Genomic DNA, 17280 nt, shown 5'->3' with positions numbered 1-17280 from the left:
AAAGCTTTGAGGGCACACTGCTGATGAGCAGTTCTAGGGTGATGGCAGCATTGTTGGTCCAAGGTCTGAACTCTGAGACCCCTCTGTGGAGGTTCAGCGGGAGGTGAGGTTGGCACCATTTTAACCATCCTGCTAGCAAGGGTTTGGGTTCAGAGGACCCTCAACATAGCTCATTCACCACACAAAGCTCTTATTTTGGCAGCAATGCATCCCACAGAGCTCCATTAGTAATGACAGCATGTGACCAAGCAAAAGTGCTGTGGGTCTCTCGCTATACATTGGAACTCTGTAATAATAATAATAATAATAATAATAATAATAATAATAATAATGATGATGATGCTGCTGCATAAAATGAACCACCCATTTATAAAATGTCAGCCATGTATAGTTGATCTAAATAATCATTTTTCTTCTTACAAAGATGAATCATCAAACCCGGAAGCTTTACAATGCCATCATATTTTCATAACGAACCCCCCAAAACCCCATTTCTATGTCTTGCCTTTCCCACTTCTATGTCTTGCCTGCTTGAGAGTTTACATCAGTATTTCAGGACCCTTAGGTTTTGAGGAATGTGCTGGAAATGTTCCACATACAAAATGCTTCAGGTGATACAAAAATATTTCCCTCAAATAATTTCTGGTAACAAACCTATACATGCAATTGCAAAGAGTATATTTTGTGGAAAGAAATTTCATGGACTACCAATTGGTTATTTGGTGAAAGTAGACTTCACTTCTCATATGAATTAAATGTGATCTTCACTGGTAGAAATTATGCTTCATCTATAGCAAATTCTGAGGGCCTAGATAATGTATTAAGGAATGACTTTTGCTCCAATTTTGGAGATGTTGAAAGTCTGGTTGTATTTTACTTTTTGACACTTATTGAATCTCAGTGTTATATCCCTGACTTCTTAAAGAAAACAGAAAGCTAAGTTCTGATAGTTGAGTTTGAAATATGCTTCATTCTGGAAAACTCATAGGCAATAAAGAACATCCATAAGAGGGACATTTTATTCTTAAAATTGGTTTCATTTTATCTTATGTATATGGGTGTTTTTGCCTGCATGCATGTCTCTGCACCACACGTATGCCTGGTAGCCAAGGAGACCAGAAGAGGGCCTCAGATCCCCTGAGATTGGAGTTGTGAATGGTCGTAAGCCTCTATATGGGTGATGAGTGTCAAACTCTGATCCTCTGGAAGAGCAAACGTGTGTTCTTAATTGCTGAGCCATCTCTCTAGTAATAGTCCAACTGGAGGGAGGGAGAAATGGGAAGATACAAGGGATGGGATAACAATTGAGATGTAATATGAATAAATTAATAAAATATATTAAAAAATAAATAAAGTAAAAATTTCTTAATAGCTGTCACTAGTAAACAAAACACGCTCTGTTTGAAATGCATGAAGTCATGGCGTTTGTGCTCTGCTTGAACCTTTTTTATAAATTATAGCCCACTCACGGGGAGAATGGGTACACTTCTAATTATCTCTTTAAACAATCATCTCCAAAATATATTAAATGTTTTACAATAATTTATAATACACTTATTTAGTTTGGGTTTAATTTACTAATAAGGATATAGTTTGTAGATTGCATAAGATCTTTGTGCAGGAGTTTGGTGATTGCTTTTCTGCTTTGCTTTTCACACTCCAAGGGCAAAAACTGTGAAATGAAAACCCACTTCTCATAGCTTTTATGTTCCTTGTTATTTTTACTCACAATTGAATTCCACTGAAAAATGCACCAAAGAGACCAATCATTCCCAGGAACTCCACTCGGCTCAGAGTTCGGATGATGGATTCTTCCCAGACGTTAGAGATCCCATACAGCGTGGCTCCTCCTAGGACCAGGAGGTCCCCTACCAGTTTATTTTCCCCTAGGAAACAGAGAAAGCAGATGGAGCCTCAGGGACATTTTCTTGATAAGAATCCTGCACCAGAAAACTGAGCTTCTTTTTTCTATTTTTCTTCTGACACTTCTGTAAGAAGCCCAGCAATTTCCAATTGAAATCACATAAAGTTTTTTAAAGTTATGCTTTCTAGACGTGCTGGGATATAAAAAGCTACCTTTCTTTGTGGATCTGGAAGTTTTTTTTTTTTTCCGTAAGAATGAAGTTTTCTTCAGCTTAATTCACTCCAAAGCCCATGTCTCTGTCTAGAAATGTGTCTGCAAATATATGCTAATATGTGCACGTATTGTTGTTATTTTTTCAGGGCATTTCCAACTGTTTGGTGAATCTGTTATAAGCCCAACAGAATTGATTTCTGCCCTTTTCTATACAGAGAGAGAAGGTACAACAGTGGTCAATACTACATTTTTTAAAATTTATTTATTATTATTATTTTTTACCATAGGCAAGAGGCACACAGGGCACTGAAAGGATTTGTAAGATTTCAACTTCCCCAACAACTTAAGATCGGAAAAAAAAAAAAAAACATAATTCATCAGAATACTAATAATTTCTCTTTTTCAAATTAAAAACACATTTTTTTTCCAAACTCAGTTTGAATTGGTTTTGGTTTCTGTTCAGTTTTTCAATAAATACTTTATCGTATAATTAGGCAAACTGTTCCCACTTGAGGCAGTGTGGGTAGAAGAGAGAATGAAAATTAGCAGTAGGAACAGCCTTACTGGTGGACTCTCTATTCTAGTGGCTTCTGGCTCTGTGCATGTGATACCAGACAGCTATGAGCTTGGCAGTCACACAGCTTTGGGAGAGACGTGAAGGATGGGAAAGGTGTTCACTGGCCACAGTACTCTTAAAGAACAGACTCACCTACAAAATCTTTGAATCCTGAGATTATCTGAATAACCTGAAAACTGTAGAAGTAGAGAGTCATTACTCTTTGGTGTGCATGGAACTTCCTGCACATGAATCAAAAAAGGGCCCCGGATGGCCTTCTGCATTTGGTCCCCTCAGACAATATCTCTATGCTATATGGCACCACCCTTTTTCAGGCAACTTCTCCCTGATCAGAACTAGAGGGAGAGCGAGGAAGAGCCTCTGAAAGACAACAGCTTTTTAGACTTACTCTCAGGGGAATGAAACCGAGGATGTGATTTGGGGAGGGCTGTGAGACTTCCGGGAGTCCATGGGGAGATGCCCATCACTATTCGTCAAATGAGCAGAAACTTAATGAGAAAGCAGACCTGGGGGAAATCCCTGGGTACCACTCTCAGGGATAAGGAGGTTGCTGTGATTGAGAAATCTTCAACAACTGATTAGTCTTTATGTGTTAGCTATGGGAGTATGAAAATCTTTGAATTTGACATGGTCCGTACCCCAAATTCTAAAGCACATCTTTTAAGTCTTTTCATTCACAAAACATATAAGAATATTGTAATGGCATGAAGTCATTGCTATGAATATCAATTGTTGTATTAGTGAAACAAAGAAGGGCTTCTTAGTAGAACTCTTAGCTAATAAAATCAATCTTACGTGAATGGATTTAGGAAAATGAAGTCATAATGAAATATTTCAATAGGGACGAAAGGAGCATCAGTCTATCTTTTTAAAGTCCTAAAAAGTTGTCACTGCTTTTGGTGAGTAGCCTTGTGCAGTTGTTTATCTTTTAAAATTTATTCTTATCCATGTGCATGCATGGATGTCACATCTCCAGCAGCTGGAGTTATAGGCAATTGTAAGATTCCAGATGTGGGCACCAGGAATCAAACTCAGGTCCTCTGGAAGGGCAATGTGTGCTCGGCAGAGCCCTGCCCCATTTTTGGAGTGATGGCTAGTCTTTAGATTGGCCTACTAAAGGAAATGCAGTTAGCAGTACTTCAAATCTTCATTCTTTCAGTGTCAATTTTTGATAATAATATAACTGTATACAATTTCAGATTCAGAAATATTTTCAAAGTTATCATTGACAAAATGTTGGATATTAGTAATTCTATTCATCAGTTTTTAAGTTACTTTTTAACATGGGCTACAGTTTGGAGACAGAGCCTATATCAGACAGAAGTTGAGTCTTCTGGAGCGTAGCCTTTAAGAAGATACTGATGCCTAGTCCCTTCCTCTTATCTTCCATGATGGGAAGAGTTTTCACCATGATGTCCTGTGCCACACCATTCTAATTCCCAAAGACTGTCTAAATGAACTACCTGGCTGAAAACATCTTGACCCATCGTATGACAATGTTTTGAAAGGTGATAGCTTCCAATTCAGGGAGAGTTGGGTAAGTCACACCTGTCATGAATTATAGGGTCTTCTTTATTTTTTTTATCTTAAAAGGTTATTATTGTAAGAACAAAATAGTTCATAGAAAATGTTTAGCATAATATGCCACAGTACTGTCCACAAATGATGTTTTAAAAGGGATAATCGTTCTGTTTGAATAACTGTCTCCATGGGTTGGGCCTTTCTCATTCTGAGTCTCTCCTGGTTTGTAATTCCTTTCATAACTATTTCTAAAGAATTAGTTCTGCCCCCAAAAAGAATTAGTTTCCCATGTTAGATTTTTGTTTAATCCCCAGAAACATCTTATTTAGATAAACATTTGTTATACCTGGTACTAAGAGAACACTGAAGGCTATTTAAAAATCACAAGTTGCCACTAGTTCAATATAGGTTTTACTATTTGGGAGTATTAGGAGACTGCTAGCTCCCTTGATGAAAATGTACCCATTCCTTCAAATACATTGGTGCTTTAAATAGTGGGCCAACTATCTTGTCATGGGACTCAGTTTTAACTATAAAAACCTCACATCTGCTCAGTCTTCCACCCTGGGCAATCCAGGACAGTCATTTACTCCAATTAACTATTGTAAAAATACCTACATATATCCCAGGCAAGATGCAATTATAGAAAAATAAGAATTGAGTCAGGGAGGAAAAAACTGTGAGTATTTTTACATCTGGGTGGCACAATTTACCTTGATTTTTGAGGATAAAACATGAGATTTTTTCCAGAGGTATTAGGGTAAATGAAATGATATATCAGAAAGTGCCTGGTAGCATGGAGTTAAAAAAAAAGTCACAGCAAAGTAGAAGGATCCAGAGGGTCCTAGAAACCTACAAGTAGAACATTATGATAGGCAGATTTGGGCCCAGGGGTCCTGCTCAAACTAAGGCACCAGCCAAGGACAATACAGGTGGTAAACTTTAAACCCCTACCCAGATCTAGCCAATGGTCAGAACATTCTCCACAGTTGAGTGGAGAGTGGGATATGACTTTCTCACGTACTCTGGTGCCCCACATTTGACTATGTCCCCTGGAGGGGGAGATCTGGTGGCACTCAGAGGAAGGACAGCAGGTTACCAAGAAGAGACTTGATACCCTATGAGCATATACAGGGGAAGGTGATCCCCCTCAGGAACAGTCATAGGGGAGGGGAATAATGGGAAAATGGGAGAGAGGGAAGAATGGGAGGATACAAGGGATGGGATAACCATTGAGATATAACAAGAATAAATTAATAAAAAAAGTCACTCTTATTTGATTGTGTTGAGTTGTCTGAATTTTTAAAAAGTATTTTCTTTTCCATGAAATAAATATAAAGTTATATCTAATAATAAACTGTTAGCATCATCACAAATGAACTAAAGATGCAATAAATACAATAGAAAAGGGCTATTTAGGAGAGGCAATACATTTTATAATATAATGCATTTTATAATAATATATAATGCAATATTTTGTCAATGATAGCTTTGAAAATATTTATACATTTATAATTAAATAATAAATCTTAATTTTTGTCTTCATCTTATCACTTTCATCCTTTCTCTTTATACACACGAGTTAGAATGGTAGAGGTTATAGTGGAGTATCTCTGAGGCTCTACTGAACCATGTTTAAACACTGCAGCATTTCTAATATCCCCATGGTCTATCAGATATCTTCTACTGCTCACATCAGCAAGAGCACAGATGGTGTTCCAGAGATCCCTGTGAGGCAGACAGGAGCTAAGTGGCAAAAAGAGAGTACTAGGTTCACTGTGTTTATTGGCCAACTTGACAAAAGAATCTACATTTGAAGAGGTTAGTGGTGCAGAAAGTTTTATGGTGGGTGATCAGCTGTACCTATGATAGGCACTTTGTGGGTGTCAACGTGAGGTCTCCAATGTCAGGAGCTTGGGTACCATCCCTGTCTGCAGTAGGCAGACATGATGGGGATGTTTCATTGGCAACATTCATTTTGATATTTCATTCTGGGCCTAGACCTATTTTTAATCCTAGAAGTTTCCTTTACCCAGGCTTAAATCAAGGAGGAATTCCTGCTGAGCCAAGGAAGAAACATGGCAACAAAGCAAATTAGAGCAACTAACTATAATGAGGCCAAACTCATTGGGAGTGAGCTAAAATCAATGTGTCTGTGGGCAGACTTGTCAAAAATCATGCTAAGAGGAAACAGGATTTAAGCAATACAATAAAAAATAAAGTCAGATGTTCTCTTTTCCATTGGAAAGCTCTTGGTATGATTGTAAGGATTTAATCTGAGTCACATGATTCATTAAAGTTCATGTGAGTATCCAAAGTATTTCAGAAAAGTCTGGTGATAGTGGCTGATTAATACAATTGAGCCCCACTGTATTGTAAAGGCAGAAATGAGTGGAACAATTTTAGGAATAATGCATACAAATTCTAAAATTATATTGACTTCAAAGCCAGTGTGTTTAAAAAAAAATCTTATATGATACTTGAGATTCCTGGCCAATTTAATATTTTTATAGAGATAAAGTATGTGTAATCAGTGAGCTTTTGAATTTTATATTTGGGTTGGCCTTGAGGCATGGATCCACACACTTGAGCGCCACTTTAGTAGCACCAACCAAGCTCTACAGTGATACACAATTCTGTTACTCTGGTGCTTTGCATGTCACAAAAGGCAACACTGTGGACCTCAAGCAGGTCCATGGGGACAGCGCTGAGCCACTTCAGTGTGGTTTAGCCATGTTTTCATTTCAATTACAATGACAAGTGGCCACTTAAGAAAAGGCTCTCGAATGGATTTGTTGACTTTTTCTTTCCTTCTTAAAAAAATTATATTATATGAGGTTTATATGAGCATGGGGAGAGAAGGAAAGGGGGAAGGGGTACCCCAGAGAGAGAGAGAGAGGCAGAAAGAGAGAGAGAGAGAGAGACAGACAGACAGACAGACAGAGAGAGAGACAGAGAGAGAGAGAGAGAGAGAGAGAGAGAGAGAGACAGACAGACAGACAGACAGAGAGAGAGAGAGACAAAGAGAGAGAGGAAGAGAGAGGTGAGAAAGAGAAAGGGGGCGAGAGCACCTTTTTCTTAGCTAGTACTGTTTTCCTAACTCTTTAGAGACAAAAGACATTTTTATAGGATTAACGTAAATAATCTAATAAATCAGTCCATAGTTAACTTATTATTCAGGGCCAAAACACTCTGGCTTATCGGAATGACGACTGTCTTGGTTGACTATGGAATACGATGATGACTGGAACGAACAATATTTTGACCTAAAGATATGTATACAAACTTCTTTTTTGTCTGTGTTTATACGGTTCCCAGAAAGCATAGCCATTGTATCAGACAGAACACTATTCGATGAGTCCTCAAGAGACTAAAAAGAATACTGCCTATGTGTATGAAGTACACAGTTAGATCTTTGATATACTATCTATTAATAGGCCACAAAACAAGTGTTTCTCAAAGGGGAGTTGGGGAGATGGTGGGTGTGTATTTACAATGTCCTGGCTGCATGTCCAGGAGACTGCGGATGGCTCCCTTTTATTCTGCACTGTGGCTTTTGCTGTTAGCAACGTGGAAGGAAGAAAGTCTGCTCAGAAGGTCAGGAGCCCAGGGGTCTAGGCCCTCTGGTCTCATCTCTGTGACCCTGGATAGTTCACTTGGCTTTCCCAGAACTTGGTGTGTTCCCTCATGTCAATTATAAAGAAGGCTGAAGAAGGTTTTTTGTTTGTTTGTTTGTTTTGTTTTATTTTGTTTTGCTGTAAACTTCTATGATGTAATGTAAGTGACATCAGCCTTGTCTCATAAAGCAAAATGTCCCAATTCTGACTCTTCATTATCTAACATTTTAGGAAAAAAAAAAAGGCAATCCCAAGACCTTTAGAAAGTGACTACTTTCTACTCCACCGCTGATGTGTGTGCATGCCATTTTTTCTCTTCTAAAACTCTTTCTGTAGCACAAGAATGGAAATCCATTAAGCAGGTTCTTCCAGAGGTCACCAGGATTAGGGTTCCCCAGAGAAGAGTCACAGGAATTTGCTGACCTCATTACAGAGCTCGGCCTGTCTCCAAGCTATGATCAATGGAACAACTCCTCCCATTAAAACAAACAAACAAATATACAAAGAGCAAGCATGAGATGGCACCTAGCCTCTGGAACATAGCACATCCGACTCTGGTCCTCAAAAGTACCCATTCTCTGGCCTGTAAACCAACCTTCACCCAGTAGTTGCGAACATTGGTCTTTCACTGACTTGGGTTGGGTGAGGGTGAGTGGCAAAGGCTTTGTGGTTGAGTTGCTGATTGACTTGTTCATACTGCCTTTAACTAGCTGTTTGTTCCAGGCCAACTGCTGTGACCTTCAAAATTTTCCTCCTCATAGATGGTGACCTCAGTTTTAAAAGTTATGTGAATGTCTTTGAAATTGGCATCTTATATTCACCCAGGACATATATAACAAGGACCATCTATGTGCTGCTATTTTGGGCAAAGGGTGGGGGGAGGGAAGGGAACACGTACAGGGCTCTGCTAAAGGAAGGACCAGGTTCCTAGCAGTCCTGTTTCTACCCAACCACAGATATTCCAGGTCTCCCTTTGGTACCGCTCATAGTGGTGAGTGAGCTGGTGACTGCCTCAAGACTCACCTGCTCCCTGATGCCTTCCCACGAGCACATCAGCTCCCACCATGCAGCCCATCCCCAGGATGCAGACCACGATGCCGATAAAATGCACAGCTTTGTACCGGATCAGCAGGAAGAACCAAGACAGCAAAATCACCACTGGGATCACAAAACAGTCCAGGAGCTGTTGGGAACATCAAGAACAACAGTGAGAGGTTAAGGGATGCCAGGACACAGAAAAAAATGCTGTGCTCTGTCAGAAAGACCTTCCCTTGACAGAGCCTTTATGCAGAGCACGAGTCGAGGCAGCTAAAGCTCCTGCAGACATAGATGCGAGACAGCTTTGTTTCTTATTTAATCACTAACATCCCCTGAGACTTGAAGGAAAGGACAATGACAAATGGATAAGACTGGATGGGGGTGAAGATTTCCCCACTCTCTTCTGTGTCCAGCCAGCTCCGCTACTCATCTGCGTCAGAGCCCTGACAATGTTCCTGGGAACATCTGGGCCATGGGAAAATACCTTGAGCCATTTTACATGGTTCCCCCACTTCAGGAGCAGATATGGGAATGAAAGGTGATGACAGATATTTTGTAAATCAATAGAACTTAGAGAATGTGCACTTTCCCTCAGGTAATTATATCCCTTCTACTACTGAAAATTATTTAATCTAATAATTGTTGTTTCACTTTTCCTATCCCTATACATGTTAGTGTAAAAAAAAGATAGTGTGATTTGGCTTGGCATTAATCCCCGAGAGCTGGTGCAACTGCCCTTGGTGAGGTAGAGAGAAAACATGGTGATATGAGAGACTCCTGTGCCTGAGAATTGGAGCCCTTGCTCTGTGGCATTGGGCAATCTCATACTGGGAGGCCTCTATGTCCTGTTAGAAAGATAACAGCCCCATCGGCCTTCCCTGGTGATCAGTGCAAAGCTCAGAGTTCCTGCATAGGTAAGTAGTTGAGCACAGTGGGCTACACGTGTAACCAAGCACAGGGAAAGTTGAGGCAGGCAGATCATGTGTTTGAGGGAGGCCAACCTAAGCTGCATAAGGAGACCATGTCTGAAAAGCAGAAGAAAGGGTTGAAGATGTAGTTCAGCTGGCATATTGCTTTCCTACGACGCACAAAGTCCCAAAGCCACATAAAACAGGTCTTGTTCATGTGGACTTATGAACCCAGAGGAAGTCCAAGCTTATGCTTAGATACACACTGAGTTGGAGGCCAGCCTAAGCTGTATGAGTTTCTGCCTCAACAACAACACCACATCAGTTTAACAAAAGGACATACAAAAACAGAAGAAAAAAGCAAGGCATCTTAAAATATGAGGTCCCTGAAGAGTGTCTAAAAGCCCCCCAAATGCTTTAGCTTCCTCAGCTCCCTGGACCTGAATCTGTCCTTGTCACTTTGATAAATCTGAAAGTCACTGTCCAATACTGGGTCTCTCTGCTAGGCAAACCACTGTCTCTTGGGACTTCAACCTCCATGTTCCAAATGAAATGCTTGTGATTTGCCTTATTGCTTGTAGAAATCCTCGCTAGAATCCTAAGCACTTGACGCTCCCTGCAGGCGCCAGCACAGGGCAGGGCTCTCTAATCTCTTCCACTCCCACTGTCTACCTTCTATTGATCAGCGCAATCTGTCACTTCCATCTTGTAAATGTCTAGCATCCATATTCATGCAACCCTTTCCCACTTGTGCCATCAAAATTGATCTAGCATCCCACAACTGGGAATAGGTCCTTTCTAGCCCCTGAGCCTTCAGTCCTGGAGCCCCCATCTTCACTCCAGTTCTTGAATTTCTTGCCCCCTTCCCTTTAGGCACACTTTTATATGTTCCCTCCTCGAGAAAAGCCCTTGTATCTGAGGATAAAGCTAGGTCCCATTTGACAGTTTCCTTGCACATTTTTCTCCTTCACATTGGCAATTGTGAGCCTACTTAATTAATACAGAATTTTGGCACAATGTCAGACTTATCCACTTGCCTGTTCCCAGGATGCAGAATGCTGCTGGGCTCATGAGAAGTACCCAATAATAGTTACTGAGCGAGAACACACAGATTTCTAATGATCTGAAGCATCAACATCCAGCCTCCGAGATCAGTAAAGTCTCGGAAGGGTTTGCATGGCAGACTAGTCAACTGGCAGCATAAACAGTACTCGGAATCCCTGCTCTCCTCAAAGGTGCTTGTGATGTGAACAGACCCACGTGCACCTCCATGTACTAGACTTCTCTCCTGCCAAATGACAAAGTCACTTGGAGTACTCAGTCATCTCCAGGGTTGTTGCAGAGTTACAGTGAGGAAGTATCATATGACTGTCATGCCAAGTCATGTGAGGACTGGGGGGCTGGCCTCAGGGGACACAGCACCCCAGAAGGGGTTCTATACAAGCGGGAGGATGACACTGAGCAGCTCACAGTTGCTCCCTGCCTGGTTAAATTAACAATGTAAGTTAATGACCTATCTGATGTGGTTATGTGCGCTATGTTGGGTTTTACAACTGGCCGCAGATGCTGTGTATTGGCATTTCAGTTTGCCAGTGAAAATCGTCCACTACACACAATAAATACAATCCCCATCTCATTTTGCAAATTAAAACTGATTGGGTGATGTTGAAACATTTCACTGTTTGCCATACAGCTGGGATTGCATCTGGCTGGGAGGAATCTTTGCATGGAGCTTAAGGCTTCCATTCCTGGACCGCTGAGGGCACACCAGAACATCCTCTAGGTTTTGCGAAGGGCTGAAGTGAGCCTTTTTGTCTCGCATCAGCACCAGAGACACCAGAGCACTTGATGAGCACTGTCGCCTCTTGGTTTGGCTACGAAAACCCTTGTTCATGCAGAATTTTGTCTGTGGTAGAGATGAGGACATTTTTCTCAGTGGCTTGTTTGCCACATTTGAAGCCATCTCCATAAGGAGGTTCTTTGATGCTCATCATCCTCTTTGAGGTAGGCTGGGTGTTGCCAGGAGTTAACCTGCCTCATTGTCAATGAATCTTTAAAATAATAAAAAAAAAATTTTAATGGTATATTTTGCACGTCTCTGAGGTTTTTGAAGACCTTATCTAACTGTCCTACCTTATCTTTCTAAAAGTCGACCAGCAATTGACATGACCATGATCTGATCAGCTAATAATCAACTTGTATAACTTATTTATCTTAAACAGCCTGCGACAGTACTTTCAAAGTATTGGAAGTAAACTTTGTATTATAATTGTATTATCATATGGGTACAATACCTCATATTAGAGTAGAAATATGTGTGTGTGTGTGAAGAATAAACTTACCTTTGAATTCTATACCACTGTATCTAGAATTAAACCTATTTTGCATCTATATACAAAATTCTATACCAGTGAATTAAAAATAACCTTGTAAGTGACAATTGAGGCATTAAGTTGAGGAGTAGATTCACTAATCTACTTTTTGTTCTATCTTCCCTATATATTTCTATATCCCCCCCCCAATTTTTTCCAACCACTATCTCTAAGCCTAAGAGTGTAAGATAAAGGGAAAGAGAGACATCACTGAGTCTAACCTTGTTTTCTTAAGGGCAAGCTTGGATGCAGGCAGAGTCAACAGCTAAACTCTGCCAAGACAGGGTAAGCAAGTCCTCAATAGTTCCTGCCTCAGAAATATATCTGTCATATATATTAGGACAGAAGGCTGAAGACGATGCTCCAACATAATAGAGAGTTTTGGGTGACTATTCAGGTACCAAACTGTCTCTGTCATCTTCTCATTTGGGAAGCTACTAACCTACACTCCCAGCATACCTAAGTAATCAAGTTCATTCCTTCTAAAGTCTCTGATGGAGTTGAAGACCAGGTCGCTTAGTTTTATAATGAAGCTTAGTTGTTTAGGGGTTAAGATGTTTTTAGGTCTACATAGATGTTTTAAGTTGATAATGACAAGATGTGATGGAGACTGATTTACATTCAGAATTTTAGATGCATCAAGATAGGAAAGATATTTTCTTCAAGGCTGTCAAATTCAAGTAGCCAAACCACTAAGAATGTAACATTTATATAATTTCTTATTGTGTCATGGTTCTTCCTGCTATAGATAGGGTATTGCATCTTTGTGTAAAATATAAATGTACATGTAAAAAAAATGTTAAAAAAAAGAAAATCCTTGTTTGTAAGTATCAAATGGTTCCAAGGAAGGAAAGGATTTAGAAGGAAGGGAGATAAGGATGCCACCATGCCAGAGCTCATACGAGGCTTATTCATGAGAAGTTTGGTGGTCAGGGTGGAGCAGGGCTAAGTAAATGGTGCTTGAATGATAGACACATCCCTGACTTCCAGAAGGGACATTTCAGGCAATGCAGGTCAGCAGTGCCATTTGGAGTTTGGCTTCAATTCCTTATCTTGCATGACTCTGAAGGAAGTTAGCACCCCTGCCTTGCCCTGCACACTTCCCAATGCCCTTCTGGGGTGGTGTCACCCCAGTGTCGAGGCACCAAGGTCCAGTTAGAAAGTTGGGCACTTGCCAGTTCTGGTACCAATGGTAGTTATAAATAGTGATCCCTCTGAACAGTGTTTCAGTGGTAATCAATGACGAGTAAATTGAGGTGCTACAGCTGAGGCCTCGTCATGGTGTCTATCGCCACAGATGAGAAGCTGTTTGGCAGCCACTAATCGGTTATTAGTTTTTAGTGACTTTTTCTTATTGCCTCCAGCATAACTTCTTAGCAAAGACTTTGCTCAGATCATCAAACCAGAGAGACATTATCATGGCTGCCATGGCTGAGACTGTTAAAACTATATGAACAAGCTCACCTCTACTTCTGTTACTAAATGGTTTATACGAATTAGCTTTCAAAGGAATGCTTTTCATATTCCTTTCATATTTTGGAGGGATTTGACTTCATTGTAGCCATTACTCACCCTGAAACCTTGGAGAAGCACAGGTAACAAGATGAAACTTGTTTTAGCGTAAACTGAGCAGATTTAAACCAGAGTCCTCGAAGATGAAAGACTCATGTTTATTCCCTTGGTTTCAAAGACCAATAAATACTTCATCATTTTTAAATGTGAAAACAAGGTCTAAAGGAAAATAATTTTAAATTGTTAGCAGCATGAATAAACACAAAGGGAGATGGGTTCTCTAACCAAAAGAATTGTTTCAATAAGAAATGCAAAAACTAGGAGTCCAGTAGGAAAATAGATTTCCCCATGGGAATTTTAACATGATGGTTTTCTCTTTGTGGAGACCTGGTTCTTATGTCCTCCCCAGTAATAACTACCAACAAAGGGCTTTTTAGAGACACCAAATATTAGACCCTTGCAGGGAGAAGGATTTAGCTTTCTCTAAGCCTAGTTCTCTACTCAAAAAGAAATTATAAAAATCCGACACCAAAAGACAAATAACCTTTTTTTTTTATATGACCACATTACACTCTGAAAAAAAAACTCAATAAATACAAAAAGCACTATGGAGCTGGGCATGATGGCAAAAGCCTATATCGGGGCACTCAGGAGATAGAAGCAGGGACATCATGAGCTATGGGCTAGCCTTGGCACACAGGAAGTCCTGTGTCAAAAAAAAAAAAAAAAACCCAGACAAAGAAAAACAAAACCTAAAATACTCCAAAAATTGTTCCTTCCTTGTTCTTGGATTCCCACAGCAGCTCCCTCCCTTATGGATTTAAACTAATTTACTCTCCTTGAACCATAAGGTCACATTCCAGAGGGACTGGGGACCTCTTATCTGACTCTGTTGATTGACAGTAATGTGGACAGATTCTTCAAAGCCATGGCAACTGCACTGAGGTGGTTGTTTGCACCTTGCAGTTTTCAACAGTTACTCAGGGTTTCTTTGTTTTCACTGACAGTTTGTAAAGAACTCATTAAAGGAGCAATGGATGGTCTCAATTTATTAAGTAAGAAAACTGGAGCTCCAGGACTAGAGCCAATTAGTGTTAGAACTGGGCATAAAATACCAGTTTCTAGACCCTGAGGTCAGGATTCAAGTACAACTTACAGAACTTAGAGGTTTGTGTTGACATTGCTTTTGGGAAAACAAAATATCTCTCTCTCTCTCTCTCTCTCTCTCTCTCTCTCTCTCTCTCTGTGTGTGTGTGTGTGTCTGTGTTTGTGTGTGTGTCTGTGTTTGTGTTTGTACATGTGCATGTGTGTGTATATGTGTGTATGTGTGTGTTACAGCAGCATTTAATTTTTCTTTCTCTACTCTCTTTCTAATTTCCACCAGTTTCTGACTATCTTTACGTTGTGTCTTTGCCCACACTCTTTAATCATGCTTGGTTATATGTCCAGCGCGCTTGCACACACACGCACACACGCGCACACACGTGCACACACACACACATACACATGCACACACACACAATCAATCAATCTCTAATTTTTGGTATCTATCCAAGTTTCTCTCTTCTTTTCTGTTATCTCCATTTGCCTGTGTTCTGTCGACCACCTTGTAATCCACTTCAGATACCCACATTTCTGAAAGGAGCATTTGAGAGAGGAGGACTGACTTCTCTCTTACAGTCATACCAGACATTTAGGGCCTTTCAAAGTAAATGCTAGCACACACAAAGTGATGGTGTGGGTAGAGTTCGCAGAAGCAGGGAGGGCAAGTATGCTGGCCAATTAGTGCTTTGGCCTTATTCCTGTGGGAGCAGAATATCAGCTGCTCCTTCAGCTTGGGAAGTGCCAAGAGGAAGGTCTAGCAGCCCAAGAGAGCTCCATCCCTTCCTGTGTTCCCAGGTTATTTCCTGCTGAGCATCCTCCAGCTCACCATAATTCCATAGCATTCCTCCTCAGCTCCAATCCACAGTCATAGTTAGACTGCCCATGTACCCATGAGCGCACAGACCCTGAATCTTCACTGAAGTCCAATGCTCAGACACTGGATACATTTTCACTTAATTTTTCTTACTAAGAAATTATCTTAAAATCTCTATTATTTGTCTCATATATGTTAAGATCTGTTTTAAGACCCTCTGGGAAGACAGAAGGCATGCCATCCATAGAAGCAGGTAGGCTAACTGCAGATTTTCATCTCTCTCTCTCCTCTCCTCTAAATCCAACTCCCCAGTCTCACCCCCATCTTGGTAGCAGACCACCTGCTGTGGCCTCTCCTAACTCTCTGTCCCATTTCCAGGACACTAAGCAGATCTTGGTAGAATACCTCACTTCCCATGATCCTGTGGACCCTCTCAGCCCCCACTCCTAGCCCATCTCCATTCCTAAGTGTCAGCTCCCAATATCTTGAAACACATTTTACCCAGTGGCCACACTTATCAGAATCCCAGAAGAACTCTCTTCCAGGCGATGCATAGCCACCACACTCTCCTAAGAGCCAGTGAGGGCAACAGAAACCAAGAATCAAAACACCCACCCAACAAAGACAAGACCAGATATCAGCACCTAGACTTACAATCTTCCCAACCCCAGGTGCCTAGACACCAACATAAAAACACCATCAACAGCAGCCAAAACCCTATGTCTTCACTAGAAACCCTTCCCCAGTAGGTCTTGAGAATTGCAACATAGCTGAAGCTCAAAGACAGAGACCTTAAAATAGCTTTTATAACTATGTTAGAGGTTCTTAAAGAAATCTATGAAACCACAAATGCATGAAAAGAAAACGAAGAAAACAGTTCAAGACATGAAAGTGGAAATAGGACCAATAGACAAAACCCAAAATGAGTGAAATCTGGAAATGAAAAAATTTAGAAACTCAAACAGAACCATCAGAGGCAAGTCTTGTCAACAGAGAGAACGTCTGCCATTGAAGACACTGTAGAAATGGATATATCTGTCAAAGAAAATGTTAAACTTAAAAAAAAAAAAAAAAAACCCTAGCACAAAACTCCAGGGAACCTGGAACACAGTGAAAGACCAAACGTAAGAATAATAGGATTAGACAAAGGAGAAAAAAAAAAAAAAAACAAAAAAAAACAACTCAGGTTAAAAAAATATTTTCATTAAAATCATAGAAAAAAAATTTCCATAACCTGAAGAATAAGATGTCTATCAAGGTACAAGGAACATACAGAATACCAAATAGACTGGCCCAGAAAAGAAAATTTGCCTCATCACATAATCACTAAAACACTAGATGTAGAAAACAAAGAAAAATATTAACAGCTGTAAGGGGAAAAGACTAGGTAACATATAAAGACAACCAATTAGAAATAGCAGCTAAAACAATTCAGCTGTTGGAGTTATCACCATCCCTGACCTCAAACTGTACTACAGAGCTAATCGTAATAAAAATAAGATGTTATCAGCACAAAACAGCCAGACCGATAAACAGAATGGAATTGAAGACACAGACATAAATCCACACACCTATGGAGCCAGACTTTTAATAAAGAAGCCAGAAATACACACTGGGAAAAGGTAGTATCCTCAACAAATGGTGCTGGTCAAACAGGACAGCTACACGTAGAAGAATCCAATTAGATTCATACTTATTTCCCTGCACAAAATCAATTCCAAGTGGATCAAAGACCTCAAC

At 40.3% G+C, this 17280-nt stretch overlaps 1 protein-coding gene across 1 annotated transcript in view; it reads right to left on the bottom strand.

The window, feature by feature from the left end:
- Positions 1–17280, bottom strand: part of Slc35f1 (solute carrier family 35 member F1) — a 404539-nt gene that overhangs the window by 34607 nt on the left and 352652 nt on the right. The window contains exons 4-5 of the mRNA XM_051164601.1: positions 8816–8975; positions 1730–1886 (exon numbers count right to left, since the gene is read on the bottom strand). Coding sequence (XP_051020558.1) covers positions 1730–1886; positions 8816–8975 — 317 coding nt within the window. The remainder of the gene's footprint in view (positions 1–1729; positions 1887–8815; positions 8976–17280) is intronic.

This window comes from Acomys russatus, chromosome 21, assembly GCF_903995435.1.
Source record: "Acomys russatus chromosome 21, mAcoRus1.1, whole genome shotgun sequence".
NCBI classification, from domain to species: Eukaryota; Metazoa; Chordata; class Mammalia; order Rodentia; family Muridae; genus Acomys; species Acomys russatus.
The sequence above is the reverse complement of the archived record's forward strand: the minus strand, read 5'-3'. Positions and strand labels throughout refer to the sequence as shown.